This window comes from Salvelinus sp. IW2-2015, linkage group LG4q.1:29 (assembly GCF_002910315.2).
Source record: "Salvelinus sp. IW2-2015 linkage group LG4q.1:29, ASM291031v2, whole genome shotgun sequence".
Taxonomy (NCBI): Eukaryota; Metazoa; Chordata; class Actinopteri; order Salmoniformes; family Salmonidae; genus Salvelinus; species Salvelinus sp. IW2-2015.
The window spans coordinates 59,716,659-59,735,592 of NC_036842.1; the positions used below are offsets into that span (position 1 = coordinate 59,716,659).

The 18,934-nt window shown below is 41.6% G+C and overlaps 1 protein-coding gene across 1 annotated transcript in view; it reads left to right on the plus strand.

Annotated features, from left to right (window-relative positions):
• The first annotated feature begins 678 nt into the window (after positions 1-678).
• The window catches only part of LOC111962261 (cytosolic carboxypeptidase 4), a 141,188-nt gene continuing 122,932 nt past the window's right edge, over positions 679-18,934 (plus strand). The window contains exons 1-4 of the mRNA XM_070442990.1: positions 679-844; positions 13,943-14,013; positions 17,686-17,749; positions 17,950-18,096. Coding sequence (XP_070299091.1) covers positions 769-844; positions 13,943-14,013; positions 17,686-17,749; positions 17,950-18,096 — 358 coding nt within the window. The 5' untranslated portion in view covers positions 679-768. The remainder of the gene's footprint in view (positions 845-13,942; positions 14,014-17,685; positions 17,750-17,949; positions 18,097-18,934) is intronic.

An 18,934-nucleotide genomic window follows, 5' to 3' on the forward strand; every position in this document is an offset into this window, starting at 1 on the left:
GTATTCTGAATGGAACAGGCCCATGGTCTTCTTCGATCACCCTGCTGGTTATGGAAAGTTCAGGACAAATAGATTGGTACATTAGTGTCGTGTTTGTTTTGATTGTTGTCATGGTTATATCCTTTGCAAGCTGCCACAATTCACTGGTATAGATAGACCTAATCAACAAACTGCATATGCATTGGATAGAATACGCTTACATGATGATTGATGGAAATTGTACAAATATTTACAACATCTATTCTAAACAGCTCGAGTTCAAAGGAAACATTTGTTGCCTGTCTACTCATATTGCATACGAGAAATAATAGAAATCTCACCAAACACACACACACACACACACACACACACACACACACACACACACACACACAACACACACACACACACACACACACACCACACACCACACACACACACACACACACACACACACACACACACACACACTGAGGCTCCGTAGCAGTGTGCTACAACCTGGGACCCACAAGCTGATCTTGATGACAAGGGAGTGCTGGGGTGATTTACACTCTAGAGTTCACTTATCCATGTCACTGTTTGACGCACAAGAGGTCCAATGGGAGAGTTAACGGACAAGGGCGTTTTAAAACACAGCCAGGCACATTCCTCCAGTCAGAGCTCAACGGGTGGGCTGCCCCTGAGAAACACACTCAGGGGACAGACACTAGTGAGAGGAAGGAGAGCTGACCGAGCCCCCCTTGTACATGTATCTTTTATTCCCCTTCTGGGTTAGACACAGCGCAAACCATGCACCACTACAGCAAACGCAGTAACTTTACCTGGAACGGAACCCTGAAAGAGCTGGGTAACTACTCCTGCAGTGGTAAGCAGGATATGCATCCTTGATACAGTATGCATCCTTGATATGTCTTGAATGTGCTTTTGAAATCCCTCACTTGGCGCAGGTCTCGAATCATTCATTGAGAAGTGGTGAGAGTCAGGGCTTGACTTACACATGCAAAGCTCTCGGTTTATGCAATAATATTGCATGCATATCCTTTTTGTTAACACTGTACAGTGTTACCTTATTTTTCTATGTCAGAGACATGATTATTTTTAGTATCAGTGCAAACATGGATCCCAGCATAGATTAGAATTTCACTTGCGTGCTACTTTTTTAGAGGCTGTGATTCTAATTCATGCATGAGTTCAGTTTTATTACTCGGCATCCCATTGCCTCTCCCCCTTCTGTCTCCACAATGAAAAACCACCACTGGTCTTGCAAAAATATATTTACCTTACTGATATCTAGCCTAGTAGTTTCAATGAAAATCTCGTCAATTAGAGTTGATTACCTAATTACTATTGTGTGTTGAAGTTAAAATACAAAAATGCCTCCTTCTTTCTGCCACATTACAAATGCTTCATCTGAATAATGGTGGTGCAGGCAGGCAGGATGATACAGGATCCTCCAAGCTAATACCAAGATATGTCCAATGCAGCAAAGTTGTGCTTCAACATCCTTTCTGTTACCTATAGGAACCGATACATACATTGCAGTATATATACGGTATGGTGTCGGCTATTAGGCCTACTTGGAAATATTTATTGTAACACCTTCTACTTGATTAACTTGGTGGAACCCAATACGATAGCACAACAGCAGTATCATGGTGTGTTGCTATTAGGAGATACACTTGGGACTGTATACAGAATCTCCGTTTTGCTCGCTTCGGTGTACTGGATTTGTATAGAAATGTATGTCATCTTGTCCGGTGTCTTTACAGGCCCATGCATTAAGGAGGCTTCTGTGAACTCATTTCACCGGGAACTCCGTTTTTAGATGCACCTGAGTAGCAAGCTGACAATGTCAAGCATTGCTATACAAATGCCCTTACTTCTCCTTTCCACCCAGTCATTTCTATGGCGCTATCCCTTTCATTATCAGATAATGTTATATTCGATGGTTATATCTGTTTCCATATTGTATGTTGTAAAGTCACAAATAGGTTATACTAGGTTAAACGGTATGAGTCAAGTATATTAAAACAGTGTTTAGGAGCAGTTGAACATATTGTGTGGGGATCAAGAGAGAGAAAGATATCAGCAGAGAGAGAGGCGACTCAGCAGAGAAAGTGAGAAAGAGAGAGAGAGGGTGGGGGAGAGAGAGAGAGAGAGAGAGATGCCAAGAACTACATGTCCCACAGGTGAAGGTCATAACTCCTAGACCATGTATGTGTGTGGATTAGGGAGGGAATTTAGTTCTGTTGTGACAGGCAGTCACCTTGCTTAATTCGCTAGGCTGTAGGGATGAGAGCTATATAAAATGGTAGCAAGTTGTGCGTGTGTGTGTGTCTGTCAGTAAAACACCTTGAACTTAACACTGAATCTTCAACAACAGATCTTCATTTCATATTAGAAATACATCAATTGCATCTAGCCTTGACAGCAGACATGTTTTGAGATTTTAATTATCTCAGCAATTCAGTTTTAAATTCACATTAATTTTGGTGTTTTGCTTGAAGCTGCTACTACAAAAAACATATGAGAAGGGGAAAAATTGGTTTGATACCTTCTAGGTACGTATCTTTTCATGATTAGAGCATAGCACTGGTAGAGTGGTAATTTTAGCTCTGACTGAGTAGTGAGTCATTTGAATACATGACTGTTGTTCTTGTGCCACAGAGGGATTTAGGTAGCTTTAGTGTAAAAGCCAAAAGGCAGTATGTGTCACCAACGCTGACCACCAGTGCTGGGGTAATTCAACTCCAGGGTGAAATTGTTTCTTATTAATAGCAACTTATTCACAGAGCCATAGTTATCCCTCTGTGTCGTTCTGAGAGGAATCTGTTTGATGAAAGATGCCTTCAGTCTCATCATCCTATCCCACTGCGAACGAGCCATTTGAGTCCTGGTTTACCCTGTGATGTGCTAATTAGCTACGATTTAGGTTACCTCTAATTCATGCACCTTAACTGGACAAAGATGTCGCTCTGTTGTGGCTCTGCAGATTATCAATGTGATAGCGCTTCTTTGCAACTGTGGACTAATAGGACTAATAGCCCTGGCTCGTGCTTCTGTGAGGAAAGATTTGTCTCCACAGGCTGGAGGTGGTTTCTAATTTTCCTCTGAAGTTCAACGTCAAATTTACCGTCTTCATCCTCCTTGAGTTATTTTCAACAACGGACTAGTCACCTAAGAAAACAATGCTTTAAAGGGGCAAATTACTTTCTTGCTTCTGAAATATTAGTAAGGTTATCTTGGAGTGTTGATATTCTCTGATATTGGACCTGTCAGAGAGCCAGTGAAACTTAATGAAGGCTCCCATAATGCCACGGCATTCGTCCTCAGCTTTGTTTTATGACATACTAGGTTTCAATCTCCCACCTAAATATAGCTGCTGGAGCCAAAACAAGAAATGACCATCTGGTCACCTTGTCATCAGTTGACATTTTGACCTGAGGAACTGGATGTTTAACCCCTATTTTATAGTCATCCAATACTAAACATACAGGACATCGTTCAGCAATTTCTGAAGCAGTAAGCAGTCATTTGACGTTTACAGCCACAACCCCCCGCGCAAATTCTTACAAGATCTCAGCCACAGGTTGTAGGTTCGATTTAGGAGTGGACATCCTTTATGATTTGACACCTGTCTTTTTAGGGGTTTATTTTAACAAATCAAATTCTATGCACTGGCGGTAGTGCTATAGGTTTGTGGGTCTACTATTTTCACAACCAGAATTATGGGCGCAGTAGCTGGTGATAGCACGAAAGTGCTGGGTTTTGATGAAAAAACAATTTGAAAGTGTGTTGACCCCTCACTGGCCAATCAGAATGTGCACCATGGCTAAATATGTGGTTGCTTCAAGTTGTGTATTTATGGTCTTTTATGTATCACATTATCATCAACTCCAATTCAAATGTTACTCTGTTATAGCCTAGTTTGTTAAATAGCCTACAGTACCAAAATACCAAAATGTAAGCCTATCCCATATTTGTTAAATATGTTGAACTTGTTTTTGAACTCTAATTACATGGCTTCAATATATTGTTAACATAGCATTTGCACTGATATAGGCCTAGGCCTACTGTAAAATGTGTTATGTCTGAGCCATGGACAAGCCAAACATTGTCAATAAGCAAGATTAAATTCACTATTGATAAGGCCTAAAAAGATTCTAATAAAATAAACTTGTTTTAAATAGGATATGTCTAAATACAGTTACAGGCACCATAATTGCTCCCTGTGGGCATATCATATTAGGCCTAAGACAACGTAGACTATGGAGGGTTTTACGCACATCCAAACTTTCCACAGGAGCTGGAAAAATATCCAATATAATGAGAAAGGGGAATGTCCACTCACCATTACTGCTCCCAAATATATATAGCTATAGCCTACCATCGCCGTTGACATGGCCACTAGTGACGTTGCCACGTAAAAGGTGAACAAACAAACAGGCAAATATAGCCTACAAGTGGATTCAGCACCATGGGCAGCCATCGGAATTCCTGTGATTTGACAGTTAGGTCCAACAGAGGTAAGTGGAAGATTCCTTTTTGAAAAAGTGATAAATGAAAAACAATAAGCAATCTTTAAAACAATTAAATGTTCCTTAGCAGGCTTCCTACAGTTACTGACACCTTTTATGCAATGTGTATTGCACATAATGAGTCCAAATGTTTCACAGAAGCTGTACAAAAATAATGTTCAATAGAAATAAAAAGGGGAATGAGTGGTTTGCTGCTTGTAATATTTTAATAATACATTGGCAATGTACACAAGGCTACTTCTACTAATACCATAACCAACTGCGATACAGCTAAGACCAGCTTTTGGACGGTCTTAAATATATATTTGTGCACATTGAAATTGGCATATTGGTGCAGGTCTTTAAGGAATTGCAAACAAAATTGCAAACTATCGGCGTTTGACACTTGCGCCTCCTTACCGCCACCCGAAAATAGAGCCCTTAGTGTGTTATGTCCATCGTTAAGAAACATTAGTGTGATTTAAGTCTTAGCTGTTATTGTAGAGTGTATACCGATGATGGTTGAAATGGGACATTTGGATGTAATGGCCACCAAGATGTGTTTCACAGCAAAAAGGGAGTAGCCCAGGAGATGGTGTAACCTTTCAGACCGTAACTTTTCAGATGACGAGACAACCTACACACCGGAAGGCAATGAGGGCAGAGGGACTATCTGAACGCTAGCATCCTAAAACGCTAACTGGGCTACGACTATTACATGGCTCAAAATGATGTTAAATATTAGGCTTCATACTTTAGCTGGACAACATTATTTTATTGTGAGGCATGAATAAAGCTTTATAGGGACAACTTGGCTCTACAGTCTATTACATGTTTGAATTTTACAGCTCATCAGGGCCGTTTCTATACATAACCAACGTAAGCGGTTGCTTAGGGCCCCACGGCCACTAGGCCAGATTTGAACGGCAGTTTTCCTCATGTTTTGTCAATCACTGCCATTCAGTCACTCAATTGATAGCTAAGTTAGCTAGCCAGCTATTTAAACCTTGTAATTGTTACAAGTTTTAGAAAGCTGGCTAGACTAACTTACCTCATGGCTAAATTACTTACTGGGCACTCAAGGCACATGCCAAGTGGCCCTGACCTCCAGGGGCCCCCATTAATTGATATCATATGAAGATGGCATAAGTCATTGCAAAATGTGTAGAACTGCAGGGAATTAGCCTTAAAACTGAAAAATCTTACATCCATCCAAAATGGCAAAATGTGTAGAACTGCAAGAAATGTGCTCGCTTTTCTCTCACCCCCCCACCCTCCAATTTTTGTTTTTTGAATCGCAGAAAATGTGCTTTAAAACAGCAACATTTTCTCTACGCCCCATGGAAAAATGTGTAGATTTGCAGGACATTTACTTAAAAGCTGTACATTTTTCTCTCTGCTGTCAATTGCAGGTCCACTAAAACGTTTTGCCCACAAGGTGGGGGGGCCCCCAACCAAATCTTGCTTAGGGCCCCCAAAACTTCTATGCAACTCATGTAACCATTATATTGTATTGCATGCATATACAGTACTTGATGACTGTATTCAATGTCCTTTAGTGTAAGGGGGATAAAGACGAATTTCATTCACACATTTCACAGGCCAAACTGTAATCGGAGCACATCTTGATGTCTACATATAAAGTTCTCATGTTTTGTTGAAATGTTAGGGTCATCCATTTGGTGCATGACCACAAATTGGCTGCCCACTGTAGCAAAGAAAACGAATAATAATTGTCAGACTATAATGTTTAATCTTAACACAACAAATCCTTGCACCTGTGTCAGTAACCGATAGAGCACTGGGGCAAAGGTACACTTTTTCCTCTCTTTCATAAACTACTATTCTGTTAGATACGCTGAATATCTTTTCTTTTTTCAAACGTCTGAAGACTTGATGGCTAAATTATGCCCTTAGATTTAGAAGGCGTAAGAACACACTTCATGGATAAGAGCACACCACTTATTTAGTGTACGTCCAATACCACTATCACAGCAGATTATCTTTTCGTTGAATCCCCCTGTTATCTCATGTCTATTTTTAATGTAATTGTCTCCCTTCGAATATCAGATGTAATTTGGCAAAGAATAGCTTCATTTCAATCTGCTTCCTCATTTTAATTATACAGTATGTTACCCCATAGGCTACACTGTGCAGCCTTCTCGTTACAGCCCCCCTCACGTTCATTGTAGGCTCATACAAGTCCATTGTAGATTTGGCCTCCTTGGTCCCCTTGACGTGAGAAAAAGTGTACCTGGTCCGTACTCTGAAGGCTGCGGTGTAATAAGGTTATATCTGGTCCTAGCAGCTGGCTGCTCTCCTCTCTGGTTCCATCTCGGGCCAGTTTCATCTCCCTGCCAGCCTGGCCTGTGTCGTCAGGAGGAGGGTCAGGGTGAAACATGGTTGACTTCTCAACCCAACTGGCGTCTCCATTCTGACGCCACCAACACGTACAGGAGGCCTATACATCAAGCACATATAGGCTATACACTTAAATCACCTGCACACACACACACACACACACACACACACACACACACACAACACACCCACACACACACACACACACACACACACACACACACACACACACACACACACACACACACACACACGCAAAACACCCGCTCTTTCTCTTGCTCTCTTCCACTCTCCCTCAGATCGACACATTCTGGAGCCGGTCTTTCTCTGGCTCATTTGGCGTTAGGCAGTGGCTCATTTATTTTCCATCTGTTTGCTTTCATTAAGTTATTTCTGATTTATTGCTGCATTTGCAAGTCAATGGCTAGCAAGGTTACGTCCCTGCACCTTTCACTATACAGCAGAAAGGTATATGAACTCTATTGCATGATTTGCTGTTGTGTTAACCGTTTATGTTTAAAAAAAGCTTACAGCTAGATCATTTTTCAAAAAATGTTATTTGGTTATTGAATATGCTATATTAAGATGAATGGATTCTATTTACAGTATAGGAAGTGTTTTATGTACAGTAGAGTTGTATCCAGACTGTATTGCCTGTATTGCCTGTGGGATCATAGCACTTTGACTAGACAACAACAGAGGAGAGGGAAAGTCTAAACACAGGGTGTTTCTTTGGGGGGGGGGGGGGGGGGGGGGGGGGGGGGGTGAGGGTGTGGGGGTTGAAATCAAGCCATGTGTCCTGTCCTTCAGCCAAACCCCTTGTGGTCTGTGGAGCCTTGGCTCTCCGCTGGTTCCCTTTGCCACCTTAATCCTCACTGTCACCCACCTGCCTTACTGCCAAACTCTTTAGCCCATGAACTTCACAGTGCCCTTTGCATCCCCGTTAAATTCACAGTGGTAATCCCAAACTGACATCATTCAACCCATTCTGTTCTGCCGAAGGATTCCCCTCTGTCCGAGTTTGTCTGCTGAGCACCCTGCTACAGGTCCAACAGGCAGTTGGGATTGGTCTCTGAAGACCGTCAACACATGGACGTGGCTTAGCATAGCGGAGAGAGTATTTTAGGTGTGTGAATAATGATCTCTGTCCCCTCAGCAGCAGGTCAACAGCATGTTGGATTTAGGGCGCTATCTTTGGTTGGATAGTTGAATGGTTCAAAAGAAGAAGGGGGGTGTTGTGGGGTATCCGTTGTCTTTGGGACGAGTGTAAAAGGGGGTTAATGCAGGAGGTGGTGGGGGAGCTGTATACCCAACCCAGCCGACCCCAGCAAGATCAGGCATGTCTCTGTATAGTCCACTACTCTGCAGGGAAGTCAATTCCCAACCATGGAATCACTCATCCTCACTAGGCTCAGTCAACAGTATTTTCACTAAACTTAATCGTATTAACACAGTCATTTGCCCTGTCTGTTTTATCAGAGCAAAATGCCTTTTACAGATAGTTTTATAATCTGTATAACTTTTATCAGCTGGGTAATGAGCCAGTCAGATTGACTATGACTTCATCAAATGTTAAATTGAAACTCTCTTACGATGACAGAAATACTCATACTTATTTAAGTGTCCAAATTGTGATGTCTTGTAAAATCTGTGTTGTTAACAATATAATCGCTGTAGTCCTGCAAACATTATTCCACAGATATTGCTATTAGCACCCACTTTGAACAGAGCTCTCTGACAGGTGGTCCCTTAAAGTACACAATGTTTATTTTGGTGTACACACATGAACACACTTACAAAACAAATACATCCCAAGTTGGCCATGTTGGATAATGGTACACACTTTTTTGTAACAAAGTTGGTATAATCTGTACACAACACTTCTATAGCATTACCAGTTTATTACCCCCATGATTTGATTAAGCAAGGAAAGGTATACCCCCCTCTAGTGTTTAGATTGGGCTGCGTGCACCATATGCAATTTATATACTGAACAAAAATATAAACTCAACATGTAAAGTGTTGGTCCCATGTTTCATGAGCTGAAGTAAACAATCCCAGAAATGTTCCACACGCACAAAAAGCTTATTTCTCTCAAATGTTGTGCACAAATTTGTTTACATCCCTGTTCGTGAGCATTTCTCCTTTGCCAAGTTAATCCATCCACCTGACAGCTGTGGCATATCAATAAGCTGATTAAACAGCATGATCATTACACAGGTGCACCTTGTGCTGGGGACAATAAAAGGCCATGGTATGGGTTATGGTATGGGCAGGCATAAGCTATGGACAACGAACACAATTGCATTTTATCGATACCGTGACGAGATTCTGATGCCCATTGTCGTGCCATTCACCCACCGCCATCGCCTAATGTTTCAGCATGATAATGCATGGTCTCATATCGCAAGGATCTGTACACAATTCCTGGAAGCTGAAAATGTCCCAGACATGTCACCCATTGAGCATGTTTGGGATGCTCTGGATCGACACGTACAACAGCGTGTTACAGTTCCAATATCCAACCAATATCCAACAACTTCGCACAGCCATTGAAGAGGAGTGGGACACCATTCAAAGAGGCCACAATCAACAACCTGATCAACTCTATGTGAACTCTGTGAAAGAGACTTGACTGGTTTTCTGATCTATGCCTCTACTTTTTTTAAGGTATCTGTGACCAACAGATGCATATCTGTTTTCCCAGACATGTGAAACCATTAGATTAGGGCCTAATTAATTGATTTCAATTGACTGATATCGTTATATGAACTGTTATTCAGTAACATCTTTGATATTGTTGCATGTTGCATTTATATTTTTGTTCCGTGTACATTAGGGACCATATGGGCAAGCCATACGAGCATTCCAAGCCCCCCACTGTGAAACTATGCAAAGTGTTCCCAAGACATGACATGTCTTTTAAATGGAAAATGGATATGAAAGTTTATACGCCTCCTGAAATACTATAAATACTACCTGTCCACAGTTTGATAATTTACATAATTTACATAAATTCGTATTCGTTTCCTAAGTTAAGCAGCTAAAGTTCTGTATATATTATAGAAAAAACTGTAAACCCAAGAAGAGACTCTCTTCAGGACATTATCATAAGGCTTGACATGCTAACAACAGGTTTTTAGACTCTGATTTATTCTATTGATATCTAATGCCAATACAAAAAAGTAGCCCACCAAAATTCAAAGTGGTCCATCAAAGACTATTAAACATTGACCATAATGACTGACATTATTGGTTCGAGTCTAATTTTAGCTCAATAACAAGCAACCTCTAAGGAAATGTACCCACTTATGAACAGCTGAAATCCATATGGCGTTATAGAACATCTTAGCCATTCGTCACTCATCTTTGGTGAGGATGGGTAAGCTAAGCCTCCCCGTTTTATCAGCCAGCGTCATACACATCCTCTAGCCTTGAGTTGGATCTCGGCCACCGCTATCAGAGCACACACCACCTTGTTTCCCTAGACGTCGGTCTGTCTGGACGATGTCTTCTAGGAGATCATGACTGTGCTGTGTACTGTAGTGGTTGTTACAGTAGCTCTGAAAAAACCTCAAGTCTGGACGTAGAGGTTGACTTTTAATGTTACAGTGGTCATAGAAAAACTATTCTAAAGCCAGTTAAACAACTGAGATAAAAGCAGTTGATTTAACAGTTGGTTTTTTGTGTGATTCCTATTTAGATGTGTCCATATTCATAAATGAATGTAAGAAAATTGTTAGTGAAATCAAAATACTACTCATGTTACAGAGCAAGCTTCATATGACACCAATACTTACTTTGTAGCACCTACAGTACATATGAAACATTATGAAGTCTTGAAGGAAGCCTGGGTAATGCCAAAATGTCAGAAATATTCTAACTTCAATGAATTATTTCCCAATTATGATTTTAGATACACATGTCAAGTATATGTCAGCAATCCTTCCTCCACAGGACCATTCTATGGATTAAATCATGGTCCTTTTTATGGTCTATGGATTAAATCATGGTCCTGGTTTCGTGAAGAATCAACCTATGGGTTGTTAGATGCTCAAAGAATCAAAGGCCTTATACTCAATAAAGGCTAAATACTATGCTCTAAGACCTCTCTCAACACTCAATATGATGTGAAAACCGGGGCACTGAAAGGTGGAGAGAGAGTGGAGATGGTGACATCACAGTACGTTTGAAAGTTTACGTGCCGCTCGTTGTGTCACATTTCATAATTTACAGTCAGGGCCGGCTCTAAGATGATAAATCCTTGTGGGCAGTAAGACATTTTTTGTCTGTTTCAAGCTTGGTTACTGCAACATGACATTTTGGGTGGGCAATGCCCAACCCTGAACCCCCTAGAACCGGCCTTGTTTACGGTTCTGTTCTGTTCTGGTTGTGTTTGTGTCCTAGGACTGGTGAGTGGGTTTCCCTAAACTAACAGCAGATCAGTATTATCCTCAGTATTGCATATATTCCTTCAGAGCGAACACCATGTTCCATTCATCCGTTAGTGCCAGAAAGTTCCTCTTGACATACCCTGCTGTCATCGCTCATAATTTACAGCCTCTCCTGTCCATCCTTTCTCTAATCCACATGGTAAAAATAGCTCAGCTCATACATACTCCTCTGTTCTCCATAGCCATACACTGATGGGGTTTTGAGGAGGAATAGGACCCATTACAGTGTTGTCATATGATTTGATGAAACACCATCGTTATATGACATTTTAATGAGCTCTATAAAGATGATCCAGGGCTTGGGGAGGATGGCCAATGTCATAGGGAAAGAATTCTCTTCCTGTGGGCCTTTAAAGGGAGTTTTTTTTAGAAGAAGGCGGTGTGTACAATTTGAGGCGATGATTTCTCTGTCAGCCCACCAACTGCGCTTGAGTTTGCCTTATTGGCTCCATTGTCGCTCCCCTCCCCTCGTTCTACCCAGACACCGCCCTCTTCACAAGGGCATGAGCCAAAGACGTGTCAATCCCAACCACTGTAAACGTAAGGGAAACCTACAGAAGAAGAGTATCAGTTTTCAAAAGCAAGGACACTTCACCTTTGTATGATCTATCTCATGAGAACGTGTCCAGCTTGGGCTTTTGTAACAGTATCTTCACTGAGGGCCCAGCTGGCCCTGCTGGCCCACTTGTGGAACAGCATTTAGCACTGAATGTGTTGCTTGCAACATTTCTTAAAGCAGAAAGTTCTCAGTCTATTTCTGTATGTCACTGTATGTGTCCCTTTAACATTGACATAAATGATCATGGGAAAATATACATACTGTACTGTATCCGTCACGCACATTTCTGTTAAAGAGTTAGGTATGCAGAGACCTTGCATTATGTGGATAATCATAAATAGGTTGACATCAGCAGATCAAATTTGAATCAGGTAAAATTAATCTAACACAGCAATGGAAAACAATATTGAGGAATCATTTTCCTTCATTGTTGATTTCCCTTACCTAACAACTATCTCCAATTTAAGCGAATTATTTGTTTAATAAACTATCTGCTACTGTAATGTGTCCTTGTTGTTTGCTGTGGTTAGCTCGACCACTCTATCCCCATGACGCCATTCACACTACATAATATTTCCCAAACACAAATAATCCTACGCCAATCACACTTTGCCTGTGGAAGATTTTAAATGACACTATTCATGTGAGACATTTAGCCCCTGTACGTGTGAATAGACTAGGCATTAAAAGCAGTTAAATACCGTGTGGTGTTTGTATCTCCTATGACACCTCAATGTGTTGGTTGTGTGCTGTTTATTAAATAGTTGTTACCACTGGATGTGTGTGACCTATTGTTCATTAGTGTTGCAAAATGGAAAACAAAACTGAAGCTTTTACCATAGGTTCAAAGTGAAAGGGTAGGTGTAATGTCTTTCATGTTCTCATTGTGTCATTCTTGTTCGCTTCAATAGAGCCCCACAGTGGAGTTGTCATAATACCCATAAAACCTAGCGGTCAAACAGGGAAATAAATCTCTCTCGGACAAAGTGACTTTTATCAATATATTCAGCTCATTGACTCTCAGATTCAAAAATACTAATTTGCATCAAAGTAGACATCATGAAAAACTACAATCCCTGCAAGCTCATGCACGTCATCTCTATCTGACAACTTTGCTAACAGGAATTGGGTCAATTTAAAACTTGCACAGGTCAGTTCACAGAATGGTCCATTTAATGAAATGTAGCTAATTTATACATTACTACATGTAGCTAACATTAGATAGTTAATCCAGAGATTCTTACCTTTGCCTCGATTCAGCAGTCTTGTCCAGATCATCATGGCATTTGTAGTTCTTTCTGATAGCCACATTAACAGCTAATTAGCATTTCGTTTTTTGCGGCGTCAATACAGCCGAATATGTTGATAAAAGTCACCTTGTACGAGAGAGATTTGCATGGTTATCAAAACATCATGCCTACACGAAACACAGCCTTTATTTGAAGTTTTTCTAAAATCCCTTATGGGAAATGTTAATGGTGGAAAAACGATTGGAACCATTTCCCTGTTAGACTGCCAGGTTTTATGGGTATTATGACTCTGTGGTACTCTATAGTTATTAACCAACACCCTGAAAGTTTTTAAATGCATCTGATGAAACACTAACTACTAACATGGATGATAGACAGTTGTGTTATGTTTTGTTTCCCATTTGTCCGGCCAAGCTCCCCCCTCCAGCCACCACACACACCCCCCTCCACCCAAACATAATAACGACACACACACTCCTCTCTCTAGCTCCTGTGTGTTTTCCTAAACTAGGGCGGCCTCCTGTGGAATGCAGGGCTCTGTTTAATCCCTGAGTCTTGTCAGGCCCTTTTTATAGGAAACTCATCTCAACGTCCAGCAACAAATGGAGCGCAGGGATTTATCCGTGGAGATAGAGTTTCAGCCTGCAGCTGAACACCCCTCTCTCACAGCTCCACTAGGCTTCCTTGTTAAGTTAAGCCACAAGGAGACTGTGTATCGCTGCTGCTGCTGCTGCTAGTCTCCTTGGCTGGGTCTGTGTGTGTGTGTGAGGTGGGCTTGATTCTAGCCTGATCTTCCTTTCTGTTTCCCCTGTGTACCTTCAGAGCGAGTACGGGCCAGCATGGCAGCCCCCGGCAGCTCCAGCGGACTAGAGGTTCTCCTGTCTACTCTGCAGGTAGGAACACACTGGGTCTGGGACTGTGTATGTGTGTGCCTGTCACGGTGTGTGACTGTGTCTCTGTTTACCCACGGTCGCTGATATGGCAGTCTAAAGTGGAACGCTCCAAATAAAGTGGGCAGGGGATCTGCTGACGGACGGGAAAGGGACGCTAGGCTAGCAACAGGCACTTTCTCCGTAGAGCTGAAAGAGGAAGATAAATGGAGAGCTTGGGACTATAAGGTTCTATCTGCATTTTTGTCAAAATGTAGTTATTGACATAGCCTTGTTCTGTTCAATGTTCTCTAACTACTGTATATAGTACTCTTCATGTTATTAAGTTCAAAAGAATACTAAATACAAATCACTGATACCATTCAAACCAATGAGGGTTCGGACCATTAAGGCCAATTATCTCAGAATCCTATTTTTGCAGATAGAACCTTATAGTTCCAAGGTCTCAGAATGGGGATCATAAGCATCAACACCCAGAAAATATTACCTGGAAACATGTTCACAACTTTCACTTGCCAAACAGCTACTGTTCGTACAAATTAGCACAGGGCATAGTTCACTCTAGTATTACAGCTAATAATGTAGCTTACTGTGTATCTTCTATAAATGTAAGTTTCAATTTAGGTTGTGTTCAAATAATTTTTATGAGATGGTAAACATATTGCCATTTAAATGTTAGTATATTGTATAGTAGTAGTATTTTAGTGTACTCTTAGTCAGTGTCGAGAATACTGTAATTTATACACTCCTAACTGAATTAAATAAATGGTGAAAAATATTTTCCAATATTGGTTTGTGCCCACTTTATTTAAAGTAGCTAAACTAGTTCATAAATCAGTTTGTGTAGTTTACATGACATTAACTTGTGTATGAAAAAGCTTGTGAAGTGAAATGCATGACCAGCTGTATGAAGGCCGGCAGAAGGCTGGCGGGCAGATGTCAGTGGGGATAGCTAGCTATACTGTAGCTGTTCTGGTGGGAGAGGAGCAGAGGATTACAATATAGAACGGATGGTGTGTGAGATATTATCTACAGCCCAGTGAATGCAGCTGATCCCTCAGTACTGCGGTTGTCAGGATCCACATTTAAAACCAGTTTCATAATGTTATGTTGTTGGTGCTGTTGATGCATTTGGTTCTGTTGAACCACAGTTGTCAAGCATGTTGGTAGACTATTCTTTTTTTTCACGAGTTTTGTTTTGTATATATTTGTAAAATACAACTTTGTATTTTTTAAATATTACATTTTTTACCATGCTTGTTGGTAGAAACAGTATTTGAATTTTGTCCTGGGAGGGCATAGGCCCACCCACTGGGGAGCCAGGCCCAGCCAATCAGAATGAGTTTTTCCCCACAAAAGGGCTTTATTACAGACAGAAATACTCAGTTTCATCAGCTGGCAACAGCACTGGTGGACATTCCTGCAGTCAACATGCGAATTGCACGCTCCCTCAAAACCTGAGACATCTGTGGCATTGTGTTGTGTGACAAAACTTCACATTTTAGAGTGGCCTTTTATTGTCCCCAGCACAATAAATTATCTTGGCAAAGGAGAAATGCTCACTAACAGGGATGTAAACAAATTTGTGCACAAAATATGAGAGAAATAAGCTTTTTGTGTGTACAGTATGAAACATTTCTGGGATATTTTATTTCAGCTCATGAAACATGGGACCAACACTTTACATGTTGTGTTTATATTCTTGTTCAGTAATAGTATCAAGGATCAAGGTAAGACCCAGATGCAGACTGTCAAAGTAGCACTGTTTATTGTAGCAAACAGGTGCAGACAAAGACAGGTCAAGGCAGGCAGGGGACGAAAATCCAGGGTAGGCAAAGGTACATGAAGGCAGGCGGACTCAGGGTCAGGGACAGGCAGGGTTCAGTAATCCAGAGGTGGAGCAAAGGTACAGGACGGCAGGCAGACTCAGGGTCAGGCAGAGGGTCAGGACATGCAAAGGTCAAAACCGGGAGGAACAGCAAAGAAAGGCTGGGAAACAATAGGACCTGACAGGAAAACGCTGGTAAGCTTGAACGAACAAGAGAAACTGGCAACAAACAGACAGAGAACACAGGTATAAATACACAGGGGATAAAAGGGAAGATGGGCAACACCTGGAGGGGGGTGGAGACAAGCACAAGGACAGGTGAAACACTGCATCTCAATGCTAAAGTTGTCACTACAGACCCTTGTTTAATTCCAGTCTGAATCACAACCGGTGGTGAGCGGGAGTCCCATAGGGTGGCTCAGTGTTGTCTGGGTTAGGGTTTGGCCAGGGTAGGCCATCATTGTAAATAAGAATTTGTTCTTAACTGACTTGCCTAGTTAAATAAAGGTAAAACAAATGATTGTCTGATCTGATGTGATAGAGACATGGAGAGTAACAGTATGCCAATGTCAGTAGTTCTTAATGAAACCAATGGCCACCAACCATCAATTCTAATGTCTTCTGAAGTGCATGTGACAGAAAGACATGGCTCTGCACAGCTACACCTTATGTCAGCTCAGCTGTAATAGATCACCTCTGTTGGGTGTTGGGTCCTGTCTCTTATTCCCTCTGTGACAACACCTGTCATAGAGTATGCACACAGAAAGGCCAACAGAGAATCTATCTTCTGCACTGTTAAATGTCAAGGTCATTGTAGTAGTTTCCCTAGATCATTTCATATGTTCTGTTATTGTTTTCCCTTGTAGTTTTTCAGAAATGCTGTACTCACAGAGTGTTTATTTTCTGAGTATTTTACTTACGTTATTTGTTTTCATTTCTTTCGGGTTCTGTACTTTTAAAGATGTGCGTAAATACTGTACAATCCTTCAATAATGTCTCCCTTTGCATATCTCTCTCCCAGTGGTTTATTGGAGAACCAGCGTTTCAGCCTTCTTTACGGTTCTTAGATTTTTCCAGTTTACTGTGTGGTCCGTCAGTCTGCACCTCGTCAACTATTAAGCTTTAAGTCCGCAGATTCTACCTTATCCCTTTCCATATCTAAAATCATCCCAATCAAATAATAATACTGTCACCTGTCTAACAAAGTTAGCCCTTTTCAGCACATTCGGTACAGGCCGATATTTTCCCTGCTTGTTATCATACAGGAATTCTCTCAGCTATAAATGTCAAAGTCCGGGCCTGGATCGTGTAGGTGATCCATTCGCACCTAATCACCATGTCTGTTTAGGTGCTGTCTGTCTACAGAGATACCAAATAGCACCTTATTCCCTATGTAGTGCACTACCAGGGCCCATAGTAGTGCACTATATAATGAAAGGGTAAGATTTGGGACTTCTCTCTGGGGATTAGTGCCCCCCGTACAGAAAGGCTGTCATCTGCTGCTGCTTTTAAACACAGCACCACAGCCCCTGCTGGGCCCGGAGCATTCGGTTTCCTGCACCTGGGCTTGCTGCAGTATTTGGGACCCACACTGTGTTGTTGTGACCTAAGTGATCTCACCACCTAATTCATCCTCAAAATTAGACGTCAGAGTCAAAGCTCCCCAGCTGGGTCTTGGGAAATGCATTTGCGTTGCCAGTCGAGAGCATGGTCACATAGTTAAATATAACAACAATGCCAATGACAGTTCTCTCGTTCAAGTTGCCACTCTACAGCCAACACTACAGAAAACAACAGCAGCATCCTGGCTGAGGTTTTGACATAGTGTTGATCTCTTCTCCCCACAGAATGCAGGGGACATTGAGAGCACCCTCAATATCCTCAATGTGCTGGATGAGCTGCTTTCAGCTGGTGAGTCTCTGTTGTTGATTCAGATTCATAGTAATTCCATGCAGATAAAATGCTACGGTACGTCTACTCTGCCTAGAGAGCTACAGTCTACTACCCTTCTTTGGTTTAGTCGTCTGTGTGTGTGTGTGTGTGTGTGTGTGTGTGTGTGTTTGTCTGTGTGTGTGTGTTTGTCTGTGTTTGTCTGTGTGTGTGTGTTCCAGGCACAGACAGACGGATCACCTACATGATCTCGAAGGGGGGCAGCGAGGCCCTCCTAAGCGCCCTGGTGACCACAGCCAGGACCTTCTCCCCCAACTTCACCATCCTCCTCCCCCTGCTGCACCTCCTGGCCAAGGTCGGACACAGAGGTGAGGCTCCAACTGACAGATCGGAGTGGAAATATAGTTTACAAGAACGTGAAGTGATACAATATTTGGAGATATCATAAAGTGTGTCATTATTTAGCGGTTGTCATGAAAGTCCATGGCTATTTGTCTCAGTTATACTGCATGTTGTCGTAAGAGGTTGTCAAATCTCAATCTGTCTGTAGATCTCAACCTTTCAACACAGTGGGTAGCTTGATGATTTTCTTAGTTACCATCTTAGAATGTCAACAGGAAGTGAGTCCACATCAAATAATGGAGATATCATGGCTTTCTCCTCCTTGGCCGAGGTGTCCGTCAGCTTTTAATAGAAAGGCCGACAGTTCCATCTGACTGTTATCCGTGTTATCCATTATGTGACAAAGCTTCACTGACATGGATGCATACCTTCATATCTTCACAAGTGGCATGTGGGCCACTTGTATGAGTAGGATAAGCTTTCTCCATTCATATACATTGCAATGTTTATTGTCACCCAAGCTAATGAAGGATTTATGGTAACCGGTATCAGCATCATCAACTGGTTTCTAAAAACCCATTTTGGTCTCAAGCTATTTTGACAAGAATGAGAAGCAATGGTCAATTTATATGGTGCTATGCAATATAATTGATCAATGTGATTGTATTACTACTTGAATTAGATCCCACAACTCTTTACTTTCACATCTGTTTCATGATGTTATTGCTAAACAGCGCATCTAGTTGTATTGGTCTCATCTGCATTCCAGTAAAAGCAAAGCTTTGCCCTGTACTTCAGGGCCCGATGAGCCTTTTCTCTCTTCTCTACAGAACATAGTACAGTCAGTCATCTAATGGGTGCCTT